Source organism: Linepithema humile, chromosome 4 (genome assembly GCF_040581485.1).
Source record: "Linepithema humile isolate Giens D197 chromosome 4, Lhum_UNIL_v1.0, whole genome shotgun sequence".
Classification (NCBI taxonomy): Eukaryota; Metazoa; Arthropoda; class Insecta; order Hymenoptera; family Formicidae; genus Linepithema; species Linepithema humile.
In genome coordinates, this window is record NC_090131.1 from 24,301,247 (window position 1) to 24,328,993 (window position 27,747).

Sequence of the window (27,747 nt, forward strand, 5' to 3'; positions counted from 1 at the left end):
GGTACTTTAATTTTTGAGGTTTAAAAGGGTTAAAAGCGCGGCGTGTGTTCCATCATCCGCGTGCACTCGCACGCGTATTTCTTTCTCTATTTGCAGCCGCCGCGAGCAAATAGCAGGCGTATTAAGCCGTCGTCGTCATTAGATGCGATTTCCCGAGTGTTTGCTTCGCAAAGAGAGAATCCGGTCGGGTCTTTAGAGCGCGCGAGAGAATCGGATATTTCGCCAGCTTGATAGCTTTATTATCGGTCGTAGCCGCGCGATTAATTTGTCGTTCCGCCTTCGTTTATCTATCTATACTGGTAGATTAAGCTGTTCGCGCGTAAATTCACATAAACATATTAAAGCACATTGCAGACTGTCGGGTATTTAAATCCGACTCAGGCGGTGCCTTCGTATTAATAAAACAAAACCATGCAATTTTCTAAAATGGATTTAATACTAATTTAATATTTATCGTGTAGGCGTTAGTCGAAAATTTCTTAGATCAATTTTATTTAATTAAATTTCGTCATACAAGAATAGTACATGATCACGACTTACTTATATTTCAATGTAAATTTTTAATGTTTGTTTCTTTATTTTTAGAAGAAAATTAGACAGTAAATTCATAGCAATATTGTTATTACAATATGACAATAAATTTTTAGTTTAAATTCGTGGAAATGTTTTCTCTCGAGTCCTCTTATCCTCTCTTCGCACGCTTAACGTTAAACACAACTGTCATGACAATAACAATTTTTGTCGATTCGATATAATACTGATAATACTTGTCGATGTGAAATGAGAGTTAGGTACACTTGGCGATAAATCACAGTGTCCGATCGTTAGCACAAAAATTCGGCTTTTGTTCGATGAAAGAGGACGGTGCAGACGGATCGAGAGAGAAAGCGAGCCTCAGGGTCGTCGAACGAGGCTTCCCGGGCGGCAGGTACATACATACATACATATATATATATATATATATATATATATATATCCCTCGTTGACGTGACCGGCGCATGACATGCTGGCAGGAAGGGGGGGACTTGCAATATTCATTTACATCCCAAAGTCTGTTCGCCTCGTCACGTTGTAGTACGGAAAAGCGTACTACGTACTTCCGAGCGCACGTGCCGGCCGACCGGTTCGAGTGCTTACTCTCTACTGCAAGTTTGCAGCGAAAACATTAACACATCGGATCATATCAACAAATAGCACCGTAATGGGATAAATAGGATAATAGACGTATTACTTGCGGTAGAATTCGAAATCTTTTTATGAATATATAGTTTGACCTCATATGATATAAAAAATATCCAGAATTGTGTCCATCAAGTTTGGACATATTTTATTTTTCTGAATAAGAATGCACGCTGCAAAACCCATGGGTTTTGTAACCATAGTTTACGATTCGAGATTTTAAATGCGTATTTTGCATGCACAAATTGTTTTCCGCGACATAAAGTTCCGATTTTTGTTTAAAATATTTTTATATACTTGTGTGCTCCTTTGGTTTCTCTCCGCAAAAAAGTCATTTATATCCCGTTATTCTGCCAACGGATTTTTTCGTGCGACGAGGATATTACGCATATAAGTTCGGTATCACACGCACCGCAAGCCGTCGAACCGCAATTGGACACACCAAACGAACCACAGGCGAGGAGAAACATTCTTCCGATACGTCAGTATCTTTAAGCATATTTTAATCTTTATTAGCTGATATGAAACTTTCAAAAATACTGGTAGTTCCAGTGAAAAATTTCAAGATATTTTGCTCGTAATTCACGTAAATGGGAATCGTAAAAGATACCGCTAATTTTCTACGTATTAAAACTTGAAAGTGCAATAATGTACTGTTTGCGAAGTCATTCTAATAAAACTCGTATCATTAAATTGCTAATTAGACCCTGGAATCTGAGATTGAAGTTCAGAATTCGAAACTTCCGCGTGATATGACGGCGATTGAAATCGAACGCAGCCGTGGAATATTGCACGAAATTCGATACTTCTCTTCATGTATCGCTAACTAACTAATGTTGAACATGAAATATCGATGTCAGAGGTATATCCGTTATCATACCCTAAATAGAGGTATTTCGATATTGTTCGATATTAACCGAGTATCGTAACTATTCTCATTAAATTAATTGCTCGATGCGAAACTTTGGATGGATTTTTAAAATGTTTTACTAAATTTATTAATCGAAAAAAGTCTTATTAAAATTATTATTTAAATTAACACTATTAAAAAATTGCCATGTATTTGGAATTTTTTATATTAACTAAATAATTACCGAAATATAGATACTAGTTTAAATTAGTTGAACAATTTATACTTTAATCTCTTAAAACGTTAATTAACTTCGTTTGTTATAATGTGTTAAAAGCCGATGGCAAGGACGTGTGTCGCGAACTTAGCACGCGAGACAAAAGAATTGCTATTTAATCGTATCTCTCTCATATGTAGCGCAAGTGAAACACAATGCGCTATCGCAATACTCAGTCGTTCGCAACGGGGCGTGCAACTTTCGTCTAGCTTAAACTAATTTCGTAATGCTCGTTGTACATTATTTGCCAGCCGAAAATAAAGCAGTCTACGCATCCCGCGCAACAATAGAACATTCAACCAAGGTTACTTCATTATTATTTTGGGACTATTCCTTGTTCTTATTATGTGAATGTGTGCAAAACTGCGATTGTTATTTGTTCGCGTTATTTGATTTCGTCTATCTAATCTGAAAACCTTCAAAATTGCGATTGCAATTTGTAAAATTATTACGAAAATTATATTACGCGAAAGGTTGTAAAAAAAATGTGAAAGTAGATTTTAGATTAATCGTAAATTTTTAATGAAAACTCGACGCTTCGTGCCTGAAAGTTTTGATTACTCATTTCGCATTTTGTGAAAGTATGATTAACGATATGAGATGTCGCGATGATTTAAAAAACGTTGACAATTCTTTTTTCTTAATTGCATTGCTTCTATTTCTCGCACGTATACGATATCGCTCTCTTCGGTAAATTTCGAAAACTTTAGGCAGGCGATAATTTATCTTGCTGAAACACCCTCGTGAAGAACTCTGGAAAAACTCATCTTTCGCGCCACGTTACAAATTGTAGGCTGGTTTTTGGACTAATGAAAGAGCAAGCCGGGGTGATCCATAATCCGACCGTGGAAGGGCCTCGGATATTGAAATATCGCGTGGCGTAAGGACCGATTATAAAAGCTTCTGGTCCCGCGCTCGCGCTTCAATTTGAAGCTTGCCGATCGTGAACGTTTATTATTATCGTCTTCTGCGGAGAGCGCGCGGCGTTCCTTCCTGTCGGCCAATAGCCATTTGCGCTGATACGACGGAATTGGCTTTTCCATCCCCCTCGGATCCTCTTCCGCGCTCTCTTTCTCTTCCTCTTTTACGCACACATAACACTCACGCATCTGTCGTGCTCGTACGCTCACGATATACGATTGACGATATTGTACATGGCATCCCGGATCAACTGCGTTTTGTTTAATCTTCTTTTGAATTTTTTGCGTTCAATTTTGTGTGAATTCTCACTTACAATGGGTTGTATTTTTTTTTTAGTTTTTTTAGTGACCAAATTTTGAACCGGACTTTGTTGAGATAAAATTCAGTCGAAATTGTTTGAAAAATTTTATTAGCTGTTAACAGTTCCACAAATCTATTTTTTTTTAAATTCATGTTCTCCAGTTGTTTGTTGATCTGGGACACCCAGTAGACGTGAATGCACACACCCGCTCGCGGTTATAACGCCTATGATACCGTCAGTCACGTATAAACTGCATTACTGATTGACACAACGCGAACGCCTTTAATGCATATCAACGTCAGCAACATGTATTGTTCCGCCGAGCCGTTATTGGCAATTTCTATTTCATCATGTATGTATATATATATATATATATATCTCGCGAATGGTGATCGTCGAAGAAGGGTGCGCGAGCGAGATGATTCGTCTCGTTCTCGATTTTAGCTCGAGGATTTCAAAGGCGTGGGTTCGTTTCACCACTTTTTTCCTTCTCTTATTTCATTTTTCACGTTCGAATCGTTTTATCGCATTTGCGGTTGTTATGACGCTTGAGTTGATTTATCGTATTGATGTACGCATGTTCCGTGTCGATTTCAGCGTGGAATTGCGTCGAGTTGTGAACCGATGCAACCGACATAATTTTCTCTCTGCGCTTGGCGTCATTAATCAAAATTGCGCAACTTCGTTACGAGCATTAGAAAAATATTATTAAAATTGATGATGACGGTTTGAACGGGAAAGAGAAGTAATGATGTGAAAACATTTGGAAAAATATGTATGAAAAAGACGCGTATGTGATATTCTTTCTGGGTAATTTTTTTTTCTTTGATATGAAAAACTAATATTGACGATTATGTGGAATTATGTTTGAAAATCAATTAAATGTAATTGCATATTGTGGATTGGATGACTCCGAAAGGGAATGCGATTGCAATTAATAGTGGGATACATACGTTAGCGTGGCCGGGAATCCAGACACGCTCGACACGTTGCACGTCGCGTCGTCAATTTACAGTCGCGTATTGCGTATCTCGTACAATGGCATGAAAACCGCGTCGCATTCCAGAGCATGTCGGGGCGGTGCATCGCAAGTGGTTAACACTCTTTTGCCATTCAAAAACTATTCCGCTAATCACATTTCTGTAAAAAAAAACAGTTCTTTTGATAGAATGTGTCGTTGGGAGAAAGTGCGGTCCGCCAAAAATTTCTGTGTCTAATTTCACGAAACAGCGATACGAATAATGAAAACGCAACTAATGCAAATTGCAATACGAACACGTGACGCAGTTTCCAAATAACGGTTTGCAATTTTTTTCTGTTTATGTTGTTTCGCCGTAGTTTAATAAAAGACCGTTTGATCGCCGCTCCGAGATTAAAAGCTCCATTTATAGAAACGTCGCAAATTCTCTTTAGCGTTCGTCCAGCTTCGAGCGATCCGCCGCACGAGAATTAATCGAATCGGCTTCCGACGCGACTGTGACGCGGGATATCGGGCGAATTAAAGGAAAAAGTGTCTCGTCGGCTGTGGTCGGCGGCTCGCGAGATAATTGGATAGGGCGGCGCGCGAGTCCAATTTGCGGCCGAGTGAGTCCATCTAATTCCATGGTTCTAATCCCCGCGTTTCCGCGGTTATTCGGAATTTATGTTCCCTGCGCGGCGCGCACAGAGAAATGGATTGCATTAAAAGCTCCGGCGGATATGAATACGTGGAAATAACGCGCGTCTCGCGCAACGCTTATTAGATTACCGTCAGCTATCACGCGTTGACGCGGCGTTATCGTTATCTCCTCTCTCTCTCTCTCTTCTCGTTCTTGTACTCGATGTACCTGTCCAATGCATCGCCATTCACGCGTACGCACATGTGCGCCGGCGACGGCGACACGGCGGCGACGGGTGCATGTTGTGCGAGGAATACCGGGACTTTGAAGTTTAGATTTTTGGGAGAATATATTATATATTTTTTTGTAAACACGGTCTGATCGCGTGCTGCGATATGATCCTGTTAGTTCCTTTCTAAATGAAGATGTATATTAATGTGAAATTAATGTGAAACGATGTTTCACAAAGTTAGCTCTAACGTCCACTTGCGTAAATATTTTTTATATAAATATTAAATTTCTTATTTGAAATGTTGAATCAATATCGTATAAACAAATAATTAAATACTGGATTAATATTATAACAATTATGTAGAAAAGTCAATTATTCTTTGCTATAAAAATAATATATATATATATAGATAGAAATAAATTACATTGCATTAATTTATCGTAACATTTTTCTTTCTGTTCGCATTCGATTCGAACGCACGAATTGTGGACTGTAAATAAAGTTCTATTACGTTCAAGTTTGAAATCCAGGTCTTCGCGATAAAAAAAAAACTAATCGAATCCGTAATTGTTTTTCAGAATGCGCATGCACGGGTGCGAATCCTCGAGACGGTGCGCGCGAGTAACGCGCCGGTGAACGCGCGAAGAAATGAGATGCGCGAAAGCCATTAGGAATCCGCTCTCGGCGAATGTCATTCACCCTGCGGGCGCAACATAAGAAGAAGAAGAGAAGAAGAAGAAGGAGAAGAAGAAGCAACAGCACCACCACGCGAAAGAGGAGGCGAGCAAAGTGAGTGAATTCGCGCTCGCGAGACCGGCATTCTCGGGGTAATTCGTCGTCCCTCGAATCTTCGGCCACTGTTTCGGCTATCCGTTAGGGCGCCGTCTCGTCAGTTTCCCCAGCGCCGGCGTCAGTAGAGTGAAAGGCGCTTCGCCACGCGTGGCACCTCTTGAAAGAGCACATCCAGGGGAAAAGTCACGCGATATTTTCGCGGGGTCGTGCTGAAGCATGCGTGCGCCACACTCGGGGTCTTCCGTCGTTCATTAACGTCTCGATATAGCACGCAGCTGTATATGTATATATATATATTCCTGTATAAAAGATAGTCTTTCGTGACGTCTCGTTAACGCACGTGAATTTCAACGCGGATTCAAATTGCACCGAGACGCTCTCACTCTCGTTCGCAGTGTAATTCCGACCGCGCTGCGGAGATAGAGAGGACAAATTCTATCCGAAGGACTGCATAGTGAAAGAGCGCATTTGTCGATGCTCGCGAGGAGACGCCTTCGTCGTTCGTCGGGGGAGGAATTGATGGAATGCTCGATTGAGGAAGAGTCGGCGTGTGTCCGTGGTGATCGACGACTGCGGACGAGCGTTAATCGCGAATCGACAGCGAGGATGATCGCGCGGAATTCGCCGACGACCAGTGTCGATTATGCGATCAATGTGGACGAATCTAGAAAGAGCCGCTGCGCGATCTAATTCCGACGGAGATACGCTGGGATTGCTGCTGTTTTACGAACGGCGACGAAGAGCCTTCCTTCTTTAATACACACACACACACACACACACACCAACCGACCGACCGACCGACCGACCGACCGAATTGACGTCGTCTATTAAGATAGAAGAGATTCTAGACTGATAAAGAAATATCCATCGACTGATAAAGTAAACCAGCGGAATCCAGCGCGACGCAGATTTATTGTCGCCATTGAGATTCCGGCGCCGTTCGCTTCGCGACCGATATAGCTTTCTCGATCGGAGTTCAGCAACGTCGCCTTCTACCTAAACTACCGTTAATTAGCCTAATTGCGTGCCGGGGACTCGAAATTATTCAGCGGCATCCGTGCTCACGCGAGTTTACGCTAAGTGTAAGCGCGCTGTTTCCTTCGAGAAACCAAGGCGACCGCAAGGACGCGCGGTTCCTGTTCGAAGCGTTCTCCCGGGAATCGAATCGACTTCAAATGAGCAGACACCGTCGATCGATCGAACGGTAAGTCGGTCTGACGAAGCGAAGGGACCGAGCGAAACTCAGCGTCGAGGCTCGGATTCGCGGATCGCCGTCGTCCGGATCGGAAGATATACCGAAGGATAAGCGGATCCTGTCATTGGTCCTCGGCGAAAGGGGACCGATCGTGGACTCCTGGTGGTGTCCTGTGGCCGCAGATGGGAGCTGGTCTGCTAGAACCCGGCAGGGTGATCAACCCCGTGCAGCAGCGACCACAATCGGACGAACTCTTCGCGATCGAGTTCGAATTCGCGACCACCGACCCGTCCTACGCCGACGTCGCTTGCCGACGTCACCGTCGATCACGAGACTCCTTCTTCCATCAGATTCGGCCGCGCAAATCCGATCAAGCTGGAATTGATGGAGTTGGAGAACATCGTGGCGAACACCGTGTACCTGAAAGCCAGAGAAGGTAAGTCTTGCTTGTGCCGTTTACTTATATGTTAGCTCGTCGCTCTTTACACTTTTCATTTATTTATTATTATATAAGTGAAGTGAACGATTGAACGGTCTTTTCATGATTTCGTATTTTCTTAGTAAGTCAGAAAATTAATTGCTTTATTATGAATTCTTAAAATTCTCGAAATTATTAATTACGCAGCTATTTTTTTTGCTTTTGTTATTATACAGACAAGAGGGTTATCTTTACTAACAAATAAATAAATTGATCAGTACTGAAAGTAGGCACGTAAAGTTAGTGAGGTTTTTGTTAAAATACATTTGTGAAAACATTTGTTATTGACAGCAATTAATCGTACGCTAGTTATAACGCGTGCATAAAAGAATGACCGATTTCAATAACGCCTGCAATAAGTGCCTGCAATTTCATTATTTTCATTTTTAAGTGGCGGCTGTTAGATAATTGAGAAAGTTTGCGCAATTTCAGTGGAGACATAGTTATAGAAGTTGTTTTATGATGTGCAATAATTAATGGTGCGCCGCGTTTACAGTGCGTGTCAAAAACAGTTATTGAGTTCAGTCGATTAGCGCGCGCGCTGAATGTACAATTCTGCTGTTTTACACATACGTGCTCGTATATAGCCTTCCCGGAACACCCTATACAAAGCCGTCATTACCGAGGGTTCGGGTGGGCGACATTTATTACGGGCGTAAAGTCGCCCAGTAATTTTAGCCGCTAGATTGAGCGTTCGGATTTAACGCGCAATATGCATCCGCGACCATTACCTACACGTTTCGAACTGCTGTCGTCAAGAAAATTAATCCTTAAGTACTTGGACGCAATCCGGAGCAAATGTAATATTTCCGTGCAAACAGGATTACATTCCCTCGAAGATTTTAATGCAGTTTAACGGCTGAACAAAAAAATTTCCTCTTTTTTTATAATTTTTCGCGTGTTACGAGATTTTTACGGCAGCTTTAAAAAACTTTAGATCACGAAGAATGGCGAGGGAAAACTTGCGCGTTTGATATTTTCTGTTCGCCGCCGGTAATTTAGGTCATTTTGATCGATAAAAAAAATCCGTGGGAGACATTTATAACGCCGCTACGTGAAAGACGGCGATTTCGCAGTTGTCATTTATATATATCTAGACGTGGTATCTAGACAGTGTTCGATCGAGAAATGCCTATCCAGCGAATGTTAAGTCACTTATGGTTTAGTGTAGGTGCCCGCGCTTTAATGCGCGCGTAAAACGATCGTGATGCTCGCGCCGACAGCTTAAGCGCCGCAACGCGAGCGATAGATCGAAGCAAAAAATCTTTACGGTGAGAGGATCTTTTTCTCTCCGACTTTTCAGTCCGGCGCACGTTTCAGCACACTTATCGTCATAGGCGCCGGTGGAACGCCTAAATAAAATAAACACCCTTTCTTATTTTGTCTTATCTTCACCAGCATTGATTTGTGGATTTACGTTATTTTCTGCTTACTTTTCTGGGCATTACACATCCCTAAATTTTTCAGCCCCCCCCTCCTTTTTTAGATAAGCAACAAATTAAATTTATAGCATAACGAGAAGTATGAAATGTATTGGAATACAATGGAAATATTAACAAATAAAATGTAAGAAAAGTTCAAAGTAAGGAAAATTTAAGAAATTTGAAATTGAAGAAGTATAAAGTATTTATTATATCTAACTTTTTTCGAACGCAAAATTTGTTTAACAAATAGAAAACATATATTTTAAATTGCAAAGATATAAATATTAATTGCTGCAAAATGTAAAAAGAAAAAACGAAAGTTGAAAATACTTGCAGGATATGAAGTCATATTTAGGTTCAAGCGCTTGTGGCGTCGCGACGCCCATGGCAGACACGCGCTCAAACGTTGGTAAACGAAATTACGTATATCACGCGAGCGGAGTCGACCGATATCGCTACCGTATATTTGTTCCTTAATTGATATACAGGACGGACCAGAGAAATAGAGAGAGAAAGAGAGAGATTGAAATATCGCCGGTGCGATATGTCAGCCGTACAAGCGCGCTTAAAATCCTCTCGCGATAGCACTTCTTTTTACTCTTTTTTTTATTGCAGATGGAATCGTCGATCCCGGCAATATCGAAAAAAAATATACCGTAAGCATTGTAACGATATGTGTGTACAGTAAACATAGAATCAATCGAAAAAAGCATCTGAAGAAACATTAATTTTCCAGGTTTTATTTGTAAACTTATCGAATTTTTTTACAATATACAGAAAATAATGTGTAAAACTCATGTATCGAATAGGAAATGTCACAATTCTGACAACTATGCATATTTATAATACTACTTTCTACAACGTCTTCGATTTTTACATTATCTCCGACTTGTTTATTCCGAACGATCCTTTTATTATAACACACACGTGTAAAACTGTCTGACACGGGCGGTCAGTTAACGGCGTTTTGCGAGAAACTCGAGCCGACGAAAATAGCATCTCCCGCGCACCTCTGACGCTTCCGTCAAAAAGTAGGAACTCGAGAGATTTTTGCAGGGACAAATACACTCGATTCGACTCTGTTGCTGTCTATTTTTAGTCTTGTTATAAAGTACAATGAACTTTTCTGCTGACAGGAAAATGTGACGTTTTACTTCTCGTTATGCTTTGCAACGTCCCACGGGATAATATATAAGTAGGTTTTCCAGGTTTTCCCACGTAATTTTTTACTCGGAAATTTATTTAATTATGGGAATGATGGATTTTCAACACGAAAGAGTTTTTGATAATCATAAGAAATTTTCTTCGCCGCGAGAAAAAATTAAGAAACCATTTTTTGTATGATTGAATATTTCCGACGGTTGTTATTTCTGTAATGCGAAATAATATATTGAAAAGTTACTGTATTAAAAAAATAATTTTCTTGTCAAACTTTTGAAATTCGATCTAAAGAAGGATTTAAATTTTTATCAGGGGATTAAATTTGAAAACTTCGTGTCTTACAGCTTAATATCTGGAAAGTTTCCCAAGTTGACTTTTACAAATAACGAGTGTGACATTGGTGGATGTTCGCGTGATATGTGTCCCAAATAGACAGTGTGTCATTTGTTCGTTTATTTCTCAGCGGGATTTTATTTCGACGAAATGCAATTCAAAGGATTGAGAACTTGAAGTCTCTGGGGATACTCGAATAAAAAAATTTGCATAGAAATTATGATTGCATTTTCCAAACGCAAGTTTCGTGCGATCACCGTGAATTGCACGATCGGCTGTAATCAGTCGATCCAATGGGGGGAGGGTTATCATCGCCCGTCGGTTCAATTAGTGTATTACGAACGACGTCCTGTCGAAGAGTGCAGGCGTGCCGCGCGCGATGGTCGGAAAGTAGGTAAATGGGTTCGCGTGATAGCGAGCCAGCCTGCGACCACGTCAATGGCCTTGTAATCGCATCGCCTTGATAAACTTTGTAAATGAAAGCCTCGGGGTAGCTCGGCCGTCGCGAATTACGTAAGTGTACAAAACGGGTTACCGGGGATAACGGATTAATTAGCGGTCTCTTGTATGTGCCGTAATGCGATACGTAACGTAATTAGCGGGCGCGCGATCGGGAAATGACTGTAATCAATTTGTTGCGACGGTGAAAAACCTTTCCGCTTTCGAGAGCCCAATTTATCGTGGTTGGTTATTTGCAGTCCGTGTTATGACGCCGTGATATTTGCGTGTCGAGAGGTGTGTCGTCGGTGGTGTTAATCCTGGATTGATTCTCGGAGGACACGTGAATTTGCATACATAAAATTAGCACCTCGACACAAAGTTCAGTAGCTCTCACTAAAGTTTCAACTTTCTTTCTGAAGAGTCCGTTAACACTTTTGAAATTGTGTTGGAAAGACGAACTATTAACACACTTATTATCGAATCTGAAGTATTTCTGGAATTTATATATTTCTCTTTTATGAATATTACATTTATCGATCATTATTGAAAATTTCAGCACTTTCTCAAAAAGAAAATATTTAAAAATTTAGCGTTGGAATTGAATAATTGTAATAATTAGTCACAATTATAAATAAATTTACCACGCATTTTTAGAAATTTTGCTAATTTCTAAGAAACATTTTACTGAATTTTTCAAAATTTGATTTTGAGAAATCTTTAGAAAATCTTCGGAATTATGAGCCGCGATACGATAAACAGGTCGTGTCGTTCATAAAATTTAACGTCGAATGAAAAAATGCCGAGAGACGATGCATTATGCGACTGTCTTTGCGATTCCACGATCAAAGATGCATTTCGGAGATGGATATACGCACCGGTGTGCTCGTATAATCAAAAGTCATGTTTTGTCGTGTCACGCAAACTTGAATTATCATAATGATAGCAAGAAAGATCTCTACGATGGAATCATAATAAACGAAGCTAGGAGGCTATGCCTGTCGTTGATATAATTATACGTTGATGACGGGGGCGTGAGAAAGTTTCACGGTCATAGACAGCCGGGGTATCTCGGATAAATTTCCTCGCGCTTGAAGCAAAGATAATTATTTACAACGACATGTATAACGAAATCGCGCAAAAATATCTGGTCGCGAAATTTGATGAAATGTACCAGCGGACGAGTAAACATTAAAATCATTTGCTTGAGTAATGTTATCAAAAATTCCTAAGAGCTTAATTGTTTCAGTGAACAATTTGAATAAAAAATTCAAAACGAGAAAGGAGCAATTCCATCATTTGCAAGGTTGATTTTAAACGCTTAAACAGTTTACACTTACAATAGAGCTTTTACGAATCGGATTTATTTTAATCTTTCTTTAAATTTTTTATCGTATTTTCGGTTATATAATTCTGTTCTTTTTAAATATTTTTTTGTCGTTTTTTAAAATTGCACGAAACATGCGGTTATTGTCGCTTGCTTTATCTCTTTTCGCGTTTTATTGATGCGAATACGGGTTTTCATTTCGCGGCAACGCCAACACGACTGCACACCGATTAGACGAGATTAGCAACAGCTGTACAGAATGGCCCAATATAAACAGAACGATTGAGCCTTGCCCGCGAAAGATACGAAACAAAGTTTCGATTGCTCGGTCTCTCGAATTTTGCTTTAGTTTTTTATAACAGAATTTTCAAGTGTCATTATATTTTCTTTAATTTCTGCCTTTGAAATATTGATACGACTATCAAAAATTAATTCACTGCTATTAATTCGAAATTTAAATACTCGGCTTAATTAAAAATTATAATGTGCTTTCGAACATTTCACATTCAACGATTGATCGGTGAGAGATGATAGATTTATCCTGCAAGTAGGACGCAACGTGTATCAAACAGAACTTCATTCCGCGCGATGCAATTCGCACGCATCGGAGCGCCGCGTCGCGCTTCCTCCCCCGTTTTCCTTCTTTTACCTCCGGCAAAGAGAAGGTGGAGCTACGCGACCCCCGACTTCCGCTCGTTGGGGATCGAACGAGCGGGCTCGTGCATGTCGGCGAGGTACAGGGTGTCTCGCAGAGAATGTAAACCGGCGCCGAGGACTTTATTCAACTCTTTCAAGCTTATCTCGAATTGTTGCGATCTTAATAAAAATTTTTATTTGAAATTTGAATTACTCGTAATTCTTTTTATTTTTAATATTAAATATTTTATTAATGCGATTGATATATTTATCGAGACAAACTTAATGCTTGTTTAAAAAACAATGTCATCATGAATTATTTTATATTATTAATACTTTTCATATATGACTCAAGCAATAAGATTGCGTAGAATTGAGTTTATTTAATTTAAATTCCATTGTTGAAATTTTCTCGACTTATCCAACATCTCTGTTTGCTCTCTGTCAAAGTTCCGAACGCGTCGTTCGGGCTAAATGCACGGACAAAAATAGGTAGCTTTTGTCCCGATGTATGGTTCTCTATAATCGGCTTTCTGTCAGATAATCTATTATCTCACGGTACAGTTGAGAGATATAGCTTTCTTGGGATGGCCTGTACGATAAGTTGTTCACGGAAGCGAAAAACTGGGACCGAGGGCCATGCGTTTCCCTCCGCTTTTCCGTGTTTTTCCGCACGATCGATACCGTCGTGCGGGATATTTTGTGGGTTTCTCGCCGAATACTACAGCGTCTTTTTGCCGTAACCAGAATTCGTTTAGCACAACTGAACGTATAGAGTATTCGAGAACTACTGCCTTGCGTTCACTCTTTTTATTCGTAAATTGCTCCATTAATTTTAAGTCGGTCTTTCCATTTTTAAGTATCTTTTTAATTAAAATTAAAATTTAGATTCTGATGAATAAAACTTTATTTCAAATTAAATATACTTTTATTATGTCTTTTTGCGGAAAGTTAAATCTCGCAATTTCCCAGAATTTCGCTTCTCAAAGCAGTAATAAAATATTAATGTCCAGGTATCTTTTTCATTAAAGAGAAATCAATCTTACACATAAATTAAAGAAGTTAATAAAAATTTTAAATACTCTGCGTGCTGTTAAGTTATGCAGCTACTTATTTTCGCAATTTAGTTATTGGCGATAAATTCCTTCCGTCTCTTTTCTCCTTTACAATGCTGAATAGCGGTATTATTCGATAGAAAGCAACGCAATAACGACAAGTATGCCATAAATCATTATTGCTGCATATCAGCGCGCGGCATCATATAGAATGTGCATTGTAACGCGACGCGCATTTTTGCAACGTGTTATCTAATGTTATGACACACATTCGCGTCGAAGATATTAATAAATTTCTGTTAGCGCGCAAGTCTTTCGCTGTCGGTTTGCCGTTGTTGCAAGTAACGCCTTGCATACGGAATGATACGAGTCTAAGTTCCGCGGTTGAACGATGAAGCATGTCAGAAGTTTAGCTTGTCAAAAACACATCACTCTTAGGACATCGATTTCTTGACGTTGTACATTTCGCGCGGTTAAAAAATTGGTTAAATGTATTATTGAGTTATTTGAGAAAAAAAAGATGAGAAAATGAGATGTGTTTATTGAGCAGAAATTAAATTTATCTTGTGTGCAAACTTTTAAATTTTGATAAAGTTTATTATGTACCAAATATTTTAGATATTCTGAGATTTGTGTTTTTTAAATTCTCTGGAAACGCGAAGATAATGATAAAAATTGTCGAAATTAATTTCGTTAAGAAATTAAATATGAAATTTGTTACTGTGCATTTACTCTACGCGATAAAAAGAACGAACGTTCTCTGAACGACGGAAAGAGAATCGTTGAAACTGTGAGAATATTGTATATATTTCCGGCGATGAATTATGAACGGCGAGAGAAGGAATAACTTTCTTCTCGTTTAACCTCCATCGCAACGGATTTCTCGACGTGACGTCGTTTCGAGTTCTAGGAAGTGCCGGGATAAATCTCGTAACGTTGATCCAATATCTGCCGTTATTCCCGTCTGAGTGAATTCTGTAACTTCCGGTACTTTTCAATCCGGTGTTCCGCTGTTCATTCGCCGTGAAGACGTTGGCGAGAAGCGTCTGCTCCGAATCATATAGACGTTAAAGTCTTCGCATAAATTTTTAAAGGACTTTTTTCAGATAATCTCAATCTGCACGAATTATCAGTTAATTACTATAATTAAAGTTTCCACGATATTGGAACCTCAAAATTATAGTTGATCTTTATTCGGCAAAAATTTATTTCGCAAGATACGATTTGCGTTTTTTTTCTGCATCGAAGCGCTCAGCTTTCTCCTTCATCGAACAAAAAATACGTCGATTAAAACAATGACTTTACCGTATTTTAATAATACATTTTTAAATGATCCATCAACGCACGTGCAGCCGTATATCGGGGATTACTACACAAATTGCACTCGAGCTCTAGCTAATGATCGTCATAGGCGAGCTGTGCGCGTATTTACTTTTAATTAATATACGACATCGCACATGGAAATTAGAGAATTCCACCCCTTTGTTTATGTAACGTTTTCTTCGTGCAACGCTTATATAACATTCCGCATGTACGACGATAAAATTCTCGGTAATGAAATTTGAGATAACACGCATTAATGTAAAAATATTCGGCGGCACAAATAAAACGCATGGAGAATAACCGGTTGCTGTGCGCATATATATAATGTGTAAAGGATAATTAAAATTTTACTCATAGGTATAATTGTAGCTCTCATTATATTTTAGTTTGTGAATTTTTTATGCTTTCGCATATTTGAAAGTTTCCTTTGTCTTTCTGTGCAGGTGGTGGTGATAGCAATAAGGGGAAGAGTAAGAAATGGCGGAAGATACTTCAGTTCCCACACATTTCCCAGTGCATCGGCCTAAAAGATAAGCTAGGTGAGTCTAATTTCAAAACAATTCACAAATTCACAAATTTTAAGAAATCGAAATTTTAGGGAAAGCTGTTTTATTTGTATAATATTTTGTGGGAGCGATATCTCAAATTTTTTTGCGACAACAAATGTTCCATATAAAATTCACTTTGCGATTATTGAATCTCAACGAGCGACATGCAATGCGTACTATGCAGTTGTTTTAAAAAAGCTGCAAGCGAAAATGAGACAATGCTCGTTTGCGTGTTCCGTTAACCTACTCTGATAACGCCCACCCTCTTTGAAGTAATCAAAACTCGTGGATGAATGCGTCTCTCTTATATTCGCAAATAAGTCGTATAAAATATTCAAGTTTTTTCTTAGTACCATTTAATGCTATTATTTTAAACGGTTGCTATAAAACTTTGACGAATTATTTTAATTTAATATTTTACTGAAAATGTTATTTTTCCTTACAGAATATTTTGTGATATTACAAAATTATTAATTTTTTAAAAATAAACTGAAAACTTTCTACAGAATGATCAACGTATGTTACTTCAAAACGTGACATTAACTCAGTTTTTTCTTTTACTGGGATTAAAATGAAGTATTTGTTTCTGAAAAATATACAAATTAATTTAAAGTTATTTTTATCTGGATAAATGTTTCAACGTATCGAGCAATATGTTTTCATTTTTTCCAGGAAAAGAAAGAGAATAGATTTAAATTTTTTCAGAGATAAATTCCGGAAATCTGTACTCCGCTTTTCTACGAGGATTATTATATTCAATATGTATAATGGAATATTACATTTCAAATAAGACAACTTTGCTGAACATTTAATGTCAACTTTTTCGAGATTAAATCGCAGGAATATAATTGCTATAAATCAACGAATCACTAAATTAACATAATTCGTGATGTCGGACAGACATCAGATACGGCTATGTCGTGGATCAACAGCCGATCGGACGGCTGCTCTTCCGACAGTTCTGCCAGGATAAGAAGCCGGCCTATCACCGTTACAACCTCTTCCTGGACGCGATCGAGAAATACGAGATTGAGCTGGACGAGAACCGCCTCGAGCTGGCGAAGGACCTGTTCGAACAGTACCTGAAGCGTGAGGGCTCGGAGGTGGTCGACATCCTGAACGATTCTCTGATCTCGCAGTGCGAAGAGCGACTCAGTTCTGGCGGCAAGGAGCTCTTCGTCGAGGTCGCGCAGACTGTGAAGAACTTCCTAGCCGGCGAGCCGTTCTCGGCCTTCCTCAGTAGCTTCTACTTCTATAGGTAAAATATCACGATTAAAAAAAAACTTTCTTTGAATTGGAATTAATTTTTAAAGGCAAAAGCTGTTATAATCTTCCCGATGAAAGCGTTCCGTATTTCGGCGACAATCGAGCGACATTTTTTTTCTTGCATCTCTTTAGGTATCTCCAGTGGAAATGGCTGGAGGCGCAGCCGGTGACATACAAGACCTTCCGGATGTACCGGGTATTGGGCAAAGGCGGCTTCGGCGAGGTCTGCGCCTGCCAGGTGCGCGCCACCGGTAAGATGTACGCGTGCAAGAAGTTGGAGAAGAAGCGAATAAAGAAGCGAAAAGGAGAGTCGATGGTGCTGATCGAGAAGAACATTCTGCAAAAGATCAATTCCAAGTTCGTCGTCTCGCTCGCGTACGCGTACGAGACGAAGGACGCGCTCTGTCTCGTGCTGACCATCATGAACGGCGGTGATCTCAAGTTCCATATTTACAACATGGGCGGTGAACCGGGTTTCGACATAAATCGCGCCCGATTCTACGCGGCCGAGGTTGTGTGCGGCCTGGAGCATCTTCATCTCCAGGGTATCGTCTACAGGGACTGCAAGCCGGAGAACATACTGTTGGACGATCACGGTCACGTGAGGATATCCGATCTCGGCCTCGCGGTGGAGATCACGGAGGGCGACATGGTGCGCGGTAGGGTGGGCACGGTGGGTTACATGGCACCGGAAGTGATCGACAATGAGAGGTACACCTTCTCGCCTGACTGGTTCAGCTTCGGCTGTCTGCTGTACGAGATGATCGAGGGCCAGGCGCCGTTCCGCGCCCGCAAAGAGAAGGTCAAGCGCGAGGAGGTCGACAGGCGCGTCAAAGAGGATCAGGAGAGGTACTCGTCCAAGTTCAGCGAGGATGCCAAGAACCTGTGCCAGCAACTGCTGAAGAAGAGCCCGAAGAACAGGCTCGGCTGCAAGTGCGCCCGGCACGGGGCGCGGGAGGTGAAGCTGCACAGCTTCTTCCAGTGCTTGAACTGGAAGAGGGTCGAGGCCGGTATGTGGGAACCACCGTTTGTGCCGGATGTAAGTAGGTGTTGTTGTGATCGATTGTCTTGTCCACGTCGAGACTTTGCGTTCCACTTCTTCGGCTCCATTCGCGTTCTTAACTTCTTCTGTTACACGCGTTCCCGTAAATCAATATGTAGCGATGCTTTTCTTTTATCTATTTGCGCTTTCTGTGAAATAAGATTTTTAGATATTCTCTATCCATAAGCTACGTAAAAACTTAACAATTAATAAGTCTCAATAATTATTTCGATAAGTTTTACAAGTTTAGTAAATTGCTAGAAATTTTAACGTTATATTATTTCTGTTTTTCTTATATTAAATTTCTGTCACAGGATTTCATTGTTTTGCGCGTGCTATAACGATTTATCATTGTCATAAAAATTCTAATATTCTGAAAATGTAGATTCCAGAAGATTATTAACCATCATATATCATTGTTACAGCCTCGCGCAGTTTACGCTAAAGATGTTTTGGACATTGAGCAGTTCTCCACGGTAAAAGGCGTCAATTTAGACGCCACGGACGACACCTTCTATAGCAAGTTTAATACCGGCAGTGTGTCCATTCCATGGCAAAATGAGGTAAGGCAACCGTAAATGTCACACATCCGTATTGTAATCACCGATTGTGAGACACGTTACGTCTCGTAGAGGCTTTTGACCCTTCCCATAAAAATAATATTGATCTTACGTGGCACCCGGCAGACGACTACTTAACAAGATCTCCATTATAAGATGAATGTAAATCACATTCTTCGACCGCCCACGTGCGTCTCAAGCCCTCTCACTCTCTCTCTCTCTCTTCTCTCAAGCTTTCGTGTCGATATCGACACTTAGTGGTCTAAAAGTAATGTCTAAACATATGTATAGGGTAGTCTGAATTTTTCCCCTTGAATTTTTATAACAGTTTTCTCGGTAAATTTTTAACTAAATTTTTCTCTTCCAGAATATTGCCAAACGTCACTAGTGTAGCATTCTTGAAAATGTCAACATTAAATATTTTAGTTAAACTTCGTTGAAGTTCTGCGAAAGTGGAATTTGAAGCGTCGCAAGGGAACAATGAAAACTTTATTATTTAACTGCACTTTAAAAATACGGTTCGCCGATTGACCCGAGTGTCCGCTTCTCACTTCCCGAAATATTTTATACGCGGAACATCTGGTGGCACTTAGATCGAGAAATGTGGAGCTCACAAAAAGTATTTTCCTGCGTCAGAGGCACCGTGAGAGGCTTCTTATCACTGGCGTTATTCGGGTGAATGTATTTAAAGCCGCGATGCTGCGTAGATGCGTTACACACGCGAGCTACCTTAAGTCGCTTACTACGCACTTCGTGGACCGAGATTGTCGAACCGCGACTTGACTCGCCCACCTTGGCTTTTTTCTTCTTGCAGATGATAGAGACTGAGTGTTTCAAGGAGCTGAACGTATTAGGTCCTAACAACACGCCCACTCCAGACTTACTGATAAACCATCCGCCGCCCAACAACGAGGACAGAGGCTGTTTTCCCTTTCGGAGAAAGGTAAGTTGTTTTACGAGTCCTCGAGTTTCTTAAACTTAATTTCGAACAATTCGAAATTAGATTTTTGCAATGTGTAGTAGCGAAAAGTTTCGAGCGCGGACCTAAAAGGTGTCTTAGAATTGGAAAAAATTACAGCTTGGATAATTCGAGATATATCCAAAGAATTTTTATGACATTAAAAGAATATTTAAAAAAAAATACTCAGAAGGATGTTATATGTTTGTGAAACTTTTTTTCTCGCGTAACAAGTATAATTTGCAGAATTACTATTAGAATATTATTAAAGTTACACTGCGATTGTTTTGTGCAGAGAAAACAGAGCGCCCGCACGAGGGAGGTGCCTCTGTCGGAGTGCCATTTGCTGGAGCTGTCGCAGACACAGAGCTCGGAGATGCCGGCCAGCTGATCCAGGGTGAACGCGAGTAACAGCCTGAATGGATCGACGTCGTCGCCGTTTCGACGCTGCTGCCGCGGCTGACGACGGCGCGTGTCCATGTGCTGCTGCCCGTGGTTGCTGTGATAAGAGCCGGCCGATCTCCCTATCTGTCTCTCCCTCGGCGGCGCCTGAGTCCTCGGCAACCGTTTACGTAACGGTCCGCTCAAATAAAAATAATAAAAAAAAATATCACTGCGGCTGCGGACCCGAAGTGAGTCTCCGATGCGTTCCCTCGACTCGGAATCCGAATTCGGCTCCGAGATTCGCGTGGCAAACGCGCGTTTGCGTGATGTTACATGCATACACACGCCTACGCACGCACATAGATGGGAACATACATCTACATGCATGCCAGTATTGTATACAGTCAGGAGCGGCGTAGGAACATATACGTTACCAAATATATCTTTCCCGAGTTCGAACACGGAAACATCCGACATATGTACCTCTGTACATATATCGATGTGTGTTTCATTGAGCCTCGACGTCACTCGTGCATTGCAAACACGGTTCAGACGCGTCGCAGACGAGAACTCAAGGCGGTATAGATAGATGGATGGATATATTACGCTCGATGCGACTACGCGACACGAGGTATGTGTAATTTTTTTTTAACGCGAGGAAAATTTCTCTCAAAATGTATAATTAGATTATTTTATTTCTCGTTAATCGCTCCAAGTATTCACTCTCGAGGTGTTTTTTAAGTTGAAAAGCGACGAGTACATCCAGGTGTACATAGCAAATAGATGTTGCAATCATTTGCGCAAATGGACACTTTTATACGTACTTATGAAATTTTTTAAATTAATGAATATAAAAATTTATTTATATAATATTAACTAATTATCAGGGAGAGCGTTTCTCATCGTCTCCTTGCTAGATCTTTAGTATTTTATTCTTTATGATTCAGAAGTTTATCACCATTCTGTAGGGAAAAATGGAGAAATTTATATTGGCGGATGATCGAGTGAGAAATATGCTGCAATCTAACTCTTACACTCGATCCGCCCTATTGCTTTTAAATATTTCGAAAATCTCGAGACGATCGCTCAATCTAGCTTTTGATCGTCGATGACCTCGATATATCCTTCGTAAGGTCGTATTGCTGGTCGTATTGAGGCGAATAAACCAGACGGCCAAGAACTTCGGTCGTAACCGAAGTTGCGCGCGAACGGCTTCTATGATTTATGAACGTGCGCGTGATAGAATCTAGGATAGGATTTGCAGGGGCCGAAAATAGAGTAGGAAGAAGCGCGTAGACGGGCGATAACGAGCGCGCACGTGGTACGGACAGATCGTAAAGGAACACGTGAGCCGGCGCTCACGCTCGCTCGCCCTCGCGACATTAAGCTACCGACAAACGGACACCCGATACTACCGCGGAGCAAGTAAACACTCGCGTGTACTCGCACGTTTATAAACGTTAACCCGATATATATCCGGAGATTGCAACTGTGCAGGCATGTGAATAGGATGCAGTGAATTGACGGCGCCGAGAAGACGCTATATCAATGCGAGTATCATTGAAGTATATTTATCTCGCTGCCGGATGGAAACATTAAAAATTTCTAATTTTATAAAATATTTTTCTATTTAGAATCGCACTTGGCAACATTATATTATTAATAGTATTAATATTATATAATATATACTATATATTATATTATGTAACATTAATATTGTGTAATATAATATAATTTTACATTAAATTATATTATGTTATAATAATATTAATATGATATACTATATAATAATATAAAAAATAACGGAATTATTTACTTAGGAAAATTCTCTCAATACAAAAACTGATAAAATACTTTTATTATAATTTAAAAATTCGAATTTTTAAGCATTAATATTTTTATAAATATTTTGGCAGTAAGTTACAGCTTTGATTTTGTAACAATGAGATGTTTGCAACGTGTAAAGATCTAAAGTAAGATGAAGCATCTGCTCGGACGCCTTTGAACACTCTGTACGACTTTGATCCAACTGCGAACTCGAATCGGCGTTACCGCATCTCAAGGATGGGCAAGTGTCCAGAAAGTAAGAAATAAGGGGTAACAAACGCAAATTGCATCCGTCGACAATTTCGGGAAACCGCGTTACGATCGAGCAATATCCGCGTCTTTTACGAGTGTTTTTCAAAAAGTTACAAGTCCGCATATCACTTTCGATGCACCAATCTTATTATATTGTCTCGAGGGAAAGAAAACACGAAAATTCTCCTGATGCGGCCAGTATTCGAATTGATCTGAATATGATTGAACTTAATTTTAATAATATAACAAAAACTCTAGTTACAATTTTGGTTTATAAGGAAGTTACAAAGAACTCGACTTTAGATTTATCGAGGAATTTTTCGTTAAAGCGAAAGCGAAGATTCCGGAGCAGCCTATCTATTGGAAAGACGCAGTTCGCGAACTTTATTTTTATTACAAAATACTTTGACGAAAATATTTTTCAGCGATTTATTTTCTGTCTAACACGACACGTAAAATTCTTGTTCGCGCGACATTTTTGTAGCACTAGCTGAGAAATTCGCGAGAAGATTTTGCGAATCGCGACGGGTCGGATTAATGGGCACACTCGGATAATTCGTGAGCACTTTGGCCGTTCTCCAATCGCGATTCATGTGCCAGCGATTCGAGCTTTCGAAGTCTTCGCTATTATTTGGCGCACAGTCGTTCGGGGTAACCGTGTTGAAAATATCGTGTCACTTTCCTTTATTGCATCTCATAAACCCGGATGCGAACATCGATGCACTCGGAAATGCATCATTCTTAATCGCATGGAGAATCTTACAAGAATCGACTACGGCAAAATAGAAAATATGAAAATCATGTTTCATATTTTTTATGATTATCGTATGATTTTTATATTTTCTATCTTGGATGCTGCAGATGAATCTTGTTTTTGGTTAAACATTTGCCTCATTGCAAACACGATAACGAGTTTCTATCATTTATGAATGATTGACTCGATGATTATTATATCAAATGAACACATTGTACAGAATTAGTTTTGGAAATCTTATCAGCCAACTTTTCATAAGGTAAGAGAAGAAAAGAGAGAGAGAGAAAACCTATAAAAACAATTACGCGATTATTAAACAAAAATAATTGTTTGAAGCCTTGTAGAATTACAGGCGGCATAAAGTCGTGCGTCATATTAATTTCTTATCTTCGTATGCATTTTTTTATTTCTACGGAATTGTTCGGAAAAACAAACGCACAATTGATCACAGAAACAGACTTACAAACGCACATACGTACTCGTCCGAATTTAATCAGAAATATTTAAGATCTTGAATTTGAGTTCTTTAAATGGATATAAATAAAACTTTGGATCGATTTTTGTGGATTGAATTAAAAAATTCCACATTTATTACCACGATCGTACGCTATTGATAAATCTAATGTGAATCACAAAAATAGCTGTTATTTATTATAATTACGACGATTCACAAATACGATGCACAAATTGCGCCTAACAATTGTCATATGAACAGGTACAAATCTCTTGTCATGGCTCTAAATCACAAAGAGATGACTAAAGTGATTATTTTTATGACGATTCCTTTTTATGAGTATTTTTATGATGATTACGCTAAAGTTGATAGAATTAATTTTTCGTGTCTAAAAATAGTTGAAAGGTTGAGGTAAAAAGCGGAAGTTTTTTCAGCTAAGTGCCAGAAGTGTTAATTGTTCCTTGCTATGTTATATTCAAATGTATTTTTTATATATTGAATTTAAATATCGAATAATAATCGAATTTAAATAATAAACATAAATATAAAAATTGAATATAAAAAAATATATCGTATTTTTAATAAAGTTGTTATTTTAGTTTAGTGTTTCTATCATAATTAAAATATTAACTCACAAACAATATTTCTACAAATATGAAAATTTACATTTTCTTTTCTTATAATTTAAAATGTAGCTTTTGGCGCTTGGTTGATGTCCATTTTTTAATGTTTTCATAATACTGAATACTTAAATGGGAATTATATGGGAAAAAGTAAGCGCCTAACGTAATGATGATTAAGATGGTTTAAACTTTCTCGACATCAATGCGACCTATTGTGACTGTATCGTACCTATCATTGTATACTTTATAATTTACATGGGAAACAAGCTATCGCACGTGATGTAACGATTATGCCAACAAACTCGAGAACAATGTGTGATAAAGCGTGCAAAAAGAAGGCAGCTTACGACGGTGTGAAAAATCACTCTCGTCGGAAAAGCTGCAAAATGCGCTCTCGTTTATGACGCGCACAAACCCCGTAATTCTTTTATCGACGCGGATACGCAAGTATTATTATTTGTGAGAATAAAAAAAGAAACAGAAAAGTTGTAAACCCTATTTCTAATCTACATTTCAATTTCACAAAAATAATTACCTCTCGGTTTAATTATCAATTTTGTTGACGACATTAGGTTGGGAATTGTCTAGAAATTTAACGAAAGTTTGCTTTATTCGCAATTTTTTATTGAACTTAAATTAATATTTTATTAATTAATTTGCGCGATTAACAGTCTTCGTACCGCGCCGATAATCCACTAGCTCACACTTTAGCATAGAGAATCTCTCGTTATCTTTTAACTGTGATTTCTCAAAGTGTCCTGTTTAATCTCGTTAGTTAGTTTGTACCGATCGTTTCAGGAATATTTTTAAGACGTTGCACTTTCTTCCTACGCACCTTATCGTTTTATATTATTTATATAACGACACGGGTAAGATATTCCGATCTAACGAGATCCCGTTTTGCGAGATCTGCAGTCCACTGTAGCTGCAGGTAGCGTTGTCCGATTATATATATTGACGAAATACCAAACTATTTAATAATTTTTCTAAATAAATAAGCGCGTAATTTATTCACACATATACATATATATATATATATTTTTGTCTATATATGTAAGGTAGGTATATATATATATATATATATATATATATATGTATATGTATATATATACACAATAGACTGCTGAATATACTTTTGCAAATACCATTTCGCTTCTCTTGTACAATTCGTATTTAAATTATTACGGATGTATGTAAACACTTGGTCTACGCCGATTATACGGACTAGATATTCTGTAATTAAAAGCCTCATCGAGAAACCCCACTTTGGATCAGATTAAATTACTCTCGTTTCCTATGTACATAATCACGCTCGACGTAGCTTTCCCGTCGGTCCAAATCTAGACGAGCGTCAAGTAACTAGATTAATGACCATGAGATAAAAACAATTGATGCGCGACGTTAAATTCTTGACTGAGAGGATGGGTACGTCGTCCACGATAATATTTGTCGCGTCGTGCTTAACGTTCGATAGTCATTCCACCCTTGTCACGCGTGCAATGCGTCCCACTCTTGTGGAATATTAAAAGTATCCTGAAGGGAAGGATATTGATATGTGATAGCTGGAATATCCGAATAGCTATGTCACTTGCGCGAGTTTCGCGTCTGACAAGCGCGTCCGAAAGAGCGAATATATTTTAAAACAGGCCAGAAATATCTGAGAGCACGCTTCCGACGTCATAATCGAAGATGATTAATATAGATATACAAGAAAATGGTCGCCCTTTGCGACGGTAAATTTTAATCGCGATCGTCCGATTGTTCGCCGTTTATTATAATTTCAGTAACACGATAAATCTGAGCACCGTGTGTGGTCTCGAAATGCCAGTAATTGAGAACTGATCGATAGATAGAAAAAAAAATAGACTATTTTCCTATTATTTTATATTATATATAAAATATTATATTTTATATCTCGCAGCCGGGTATTTTTTTTCCTCCAATGTCTGTCCTATAATTTTATATTACTGAAACGGAGATTGAGTGAAATTTTAGGGTGGTATATTCCGCACAATTTAGAGCTACCATAAATATAAAAAAAAATATAAAAATAAATCGTGATGTTTCACGCGCGATTTGTCCCGCAGAGGATTTTTCGCGCGGGCGATAATATCGAATGGTGAATTCCTCTTTTGCACATCGCTGGAGGACTCGCCGCGTGTATTGCCCGTCGTAACATACAAGTAACACGAGGTGGCTGACAGTCCACTGTAAATACGTCAGTGATAGTAATATCGATAAGAATTAATTTAGCATGAAATATACAGACGTAGTTGCGTGTACGTAGCTGTCATTAAGTGAAAAAACGAACACCGCGAGACGGATGCTTTCCGGTGAAGCGGCGCTATCGCCGCGCATCTACATCTCGTCTATCCATTCATATTTCCTCTCCAATCTTCCACTCGTTGTCATCAACATCACCTGTAATAAACAGCTCGGCGCTTTAGTTGTGATGTCGTACTTATCATGCCAAGATAATGAGGCGCTGTTTTTACGTTGATTGACTTATCGCGGGGGTATTAGCATAAGATAGTAATAGTAGTAGCGCATGTAAACGGTAGAAATCGTCGGAATAAGCGTGACATCAGATAATCGTGACACCGCGATGTTTTTCAGCGATGAGAATAATAGTTATTGTGTAAGACCGCTGGGAGATAATGGCGATTTGATTTAATATTTATTATAAGACTATTAGAAAATGATGTACGCGTTACTTCGATTATCAGTAAAGTATCAGCATTATTTTTCTCACAGTGTCACGATTATCTTGATTAAATTTAGTTAATTTTGCACAATGCGACATCACACTTGAAGCCTTCGTGACGTGGACGGTGTCATTGCAACGAGAAACTACCGCAAATCAGTCCGCTGCTGCATAGTTAACATGTAATTATTGCAATGTCGTCCTGTAGATTGTAGAGCATGTGAGATTTTAGCGAGGCAAGTTTCAATGAACTTCCGCAGAAAGACGTATTTAGAAACGTTTAGTTTATCATTGCGCATTTTTCGCGGAAGCTCGTCGACGAAAGGAGACAAATTGTAGCAATATCGCAGTCTAATTAAGTGTTTTAAATTATTAATTAACGGTGTATCCGAATGTGCATGATTATTTGCACGCTTCATATTCTTCCAACATCCGCTTGAAAAAAAGATGGGAATATCGCTGGGTGAATAATTGTTAATGATTAATTTGCAATTCAACAGACTTATATATTAATGCGTTTTTCGACGAAAATATTTTTGCGACAGATGCTTTTTATTACGCAACTTCGCAAACAGACGTAGTTCCGTAAACAGCCTGATATCTCCGAAACATTTCCCATCTCGGATTTTTCCTAAGTTTTAAGTAAGCGGACGATATCTCGATTCGTTTCGCAAGTGGGCGATCCTTTCTGAAAGGAAATCAAACAAGAAAAAACTATGTAAAATACCATTCTGTTCTACGCAAAGCCATGTGAATACTTTTGTTTCTCACAACTTCGATACGTTGTACAATCGCTGTGAAGTAAAAAGTTATAAAAACGAATATATATTATAAATATATTATATACATATATAT

The 27,747-nt window shown here is 39.1% G+C and overlaps 1 protein-coding gene across 6 annotated transcripts in view; it reads left to right on the top strand.

Annotated features, from left to right (window-relative positions):
• The window catches only part of Gprk2 (G protein-coupled receptor kinase 2), an 87,492-nt gene that overhangs the window by 27,603 nt on the left and 32,142 nt on the right, over positions 1 to 27,747 (top strand). For 5 of the 6 annotated variants that reach the window (XR_001100833.2, XR_010890035.1, XR_010890033.1 and 2 more), the window contains exons 2-8: positions 5,937 to 7,781; positions 15,964 to 16,059; positions 16,969 to 17,326; positions 17,467 to 18,373; positions 18,802 to 18,939; positions 19,751 to 19,879; positions 20,190 to 20,909. Coding sequence is in view for 1 of the 6 variants with exons in the window: in XM_012367462.2 (XP_012222885.1) it covers positions 7,730 to 7,781; positions 15,964 to 16,059; positions 16,969 to 17,326; positions 17,467 to 18,373; positions 18,802 to 18,939; positions 19,751 to 19,879; positions 20,190 to 20,285 (1,776 nt within the window). In the remaining 5 variants the exon portion in view is untranslated. Of the gene's footprint in view, positions 1 to 5,936; positions 7,782 to 15,963; positions 16,060 to 16,968; positions 17,327 to 17,466; positions 18,374 to 18,801; positions 18,940 to 19,750; positions 19,880 to 20,189; positions 27,715 to 27,747 lie in introns of those variants that run through there. The other variant, XM_012367462.2, reaches the window with a different exon arrangement.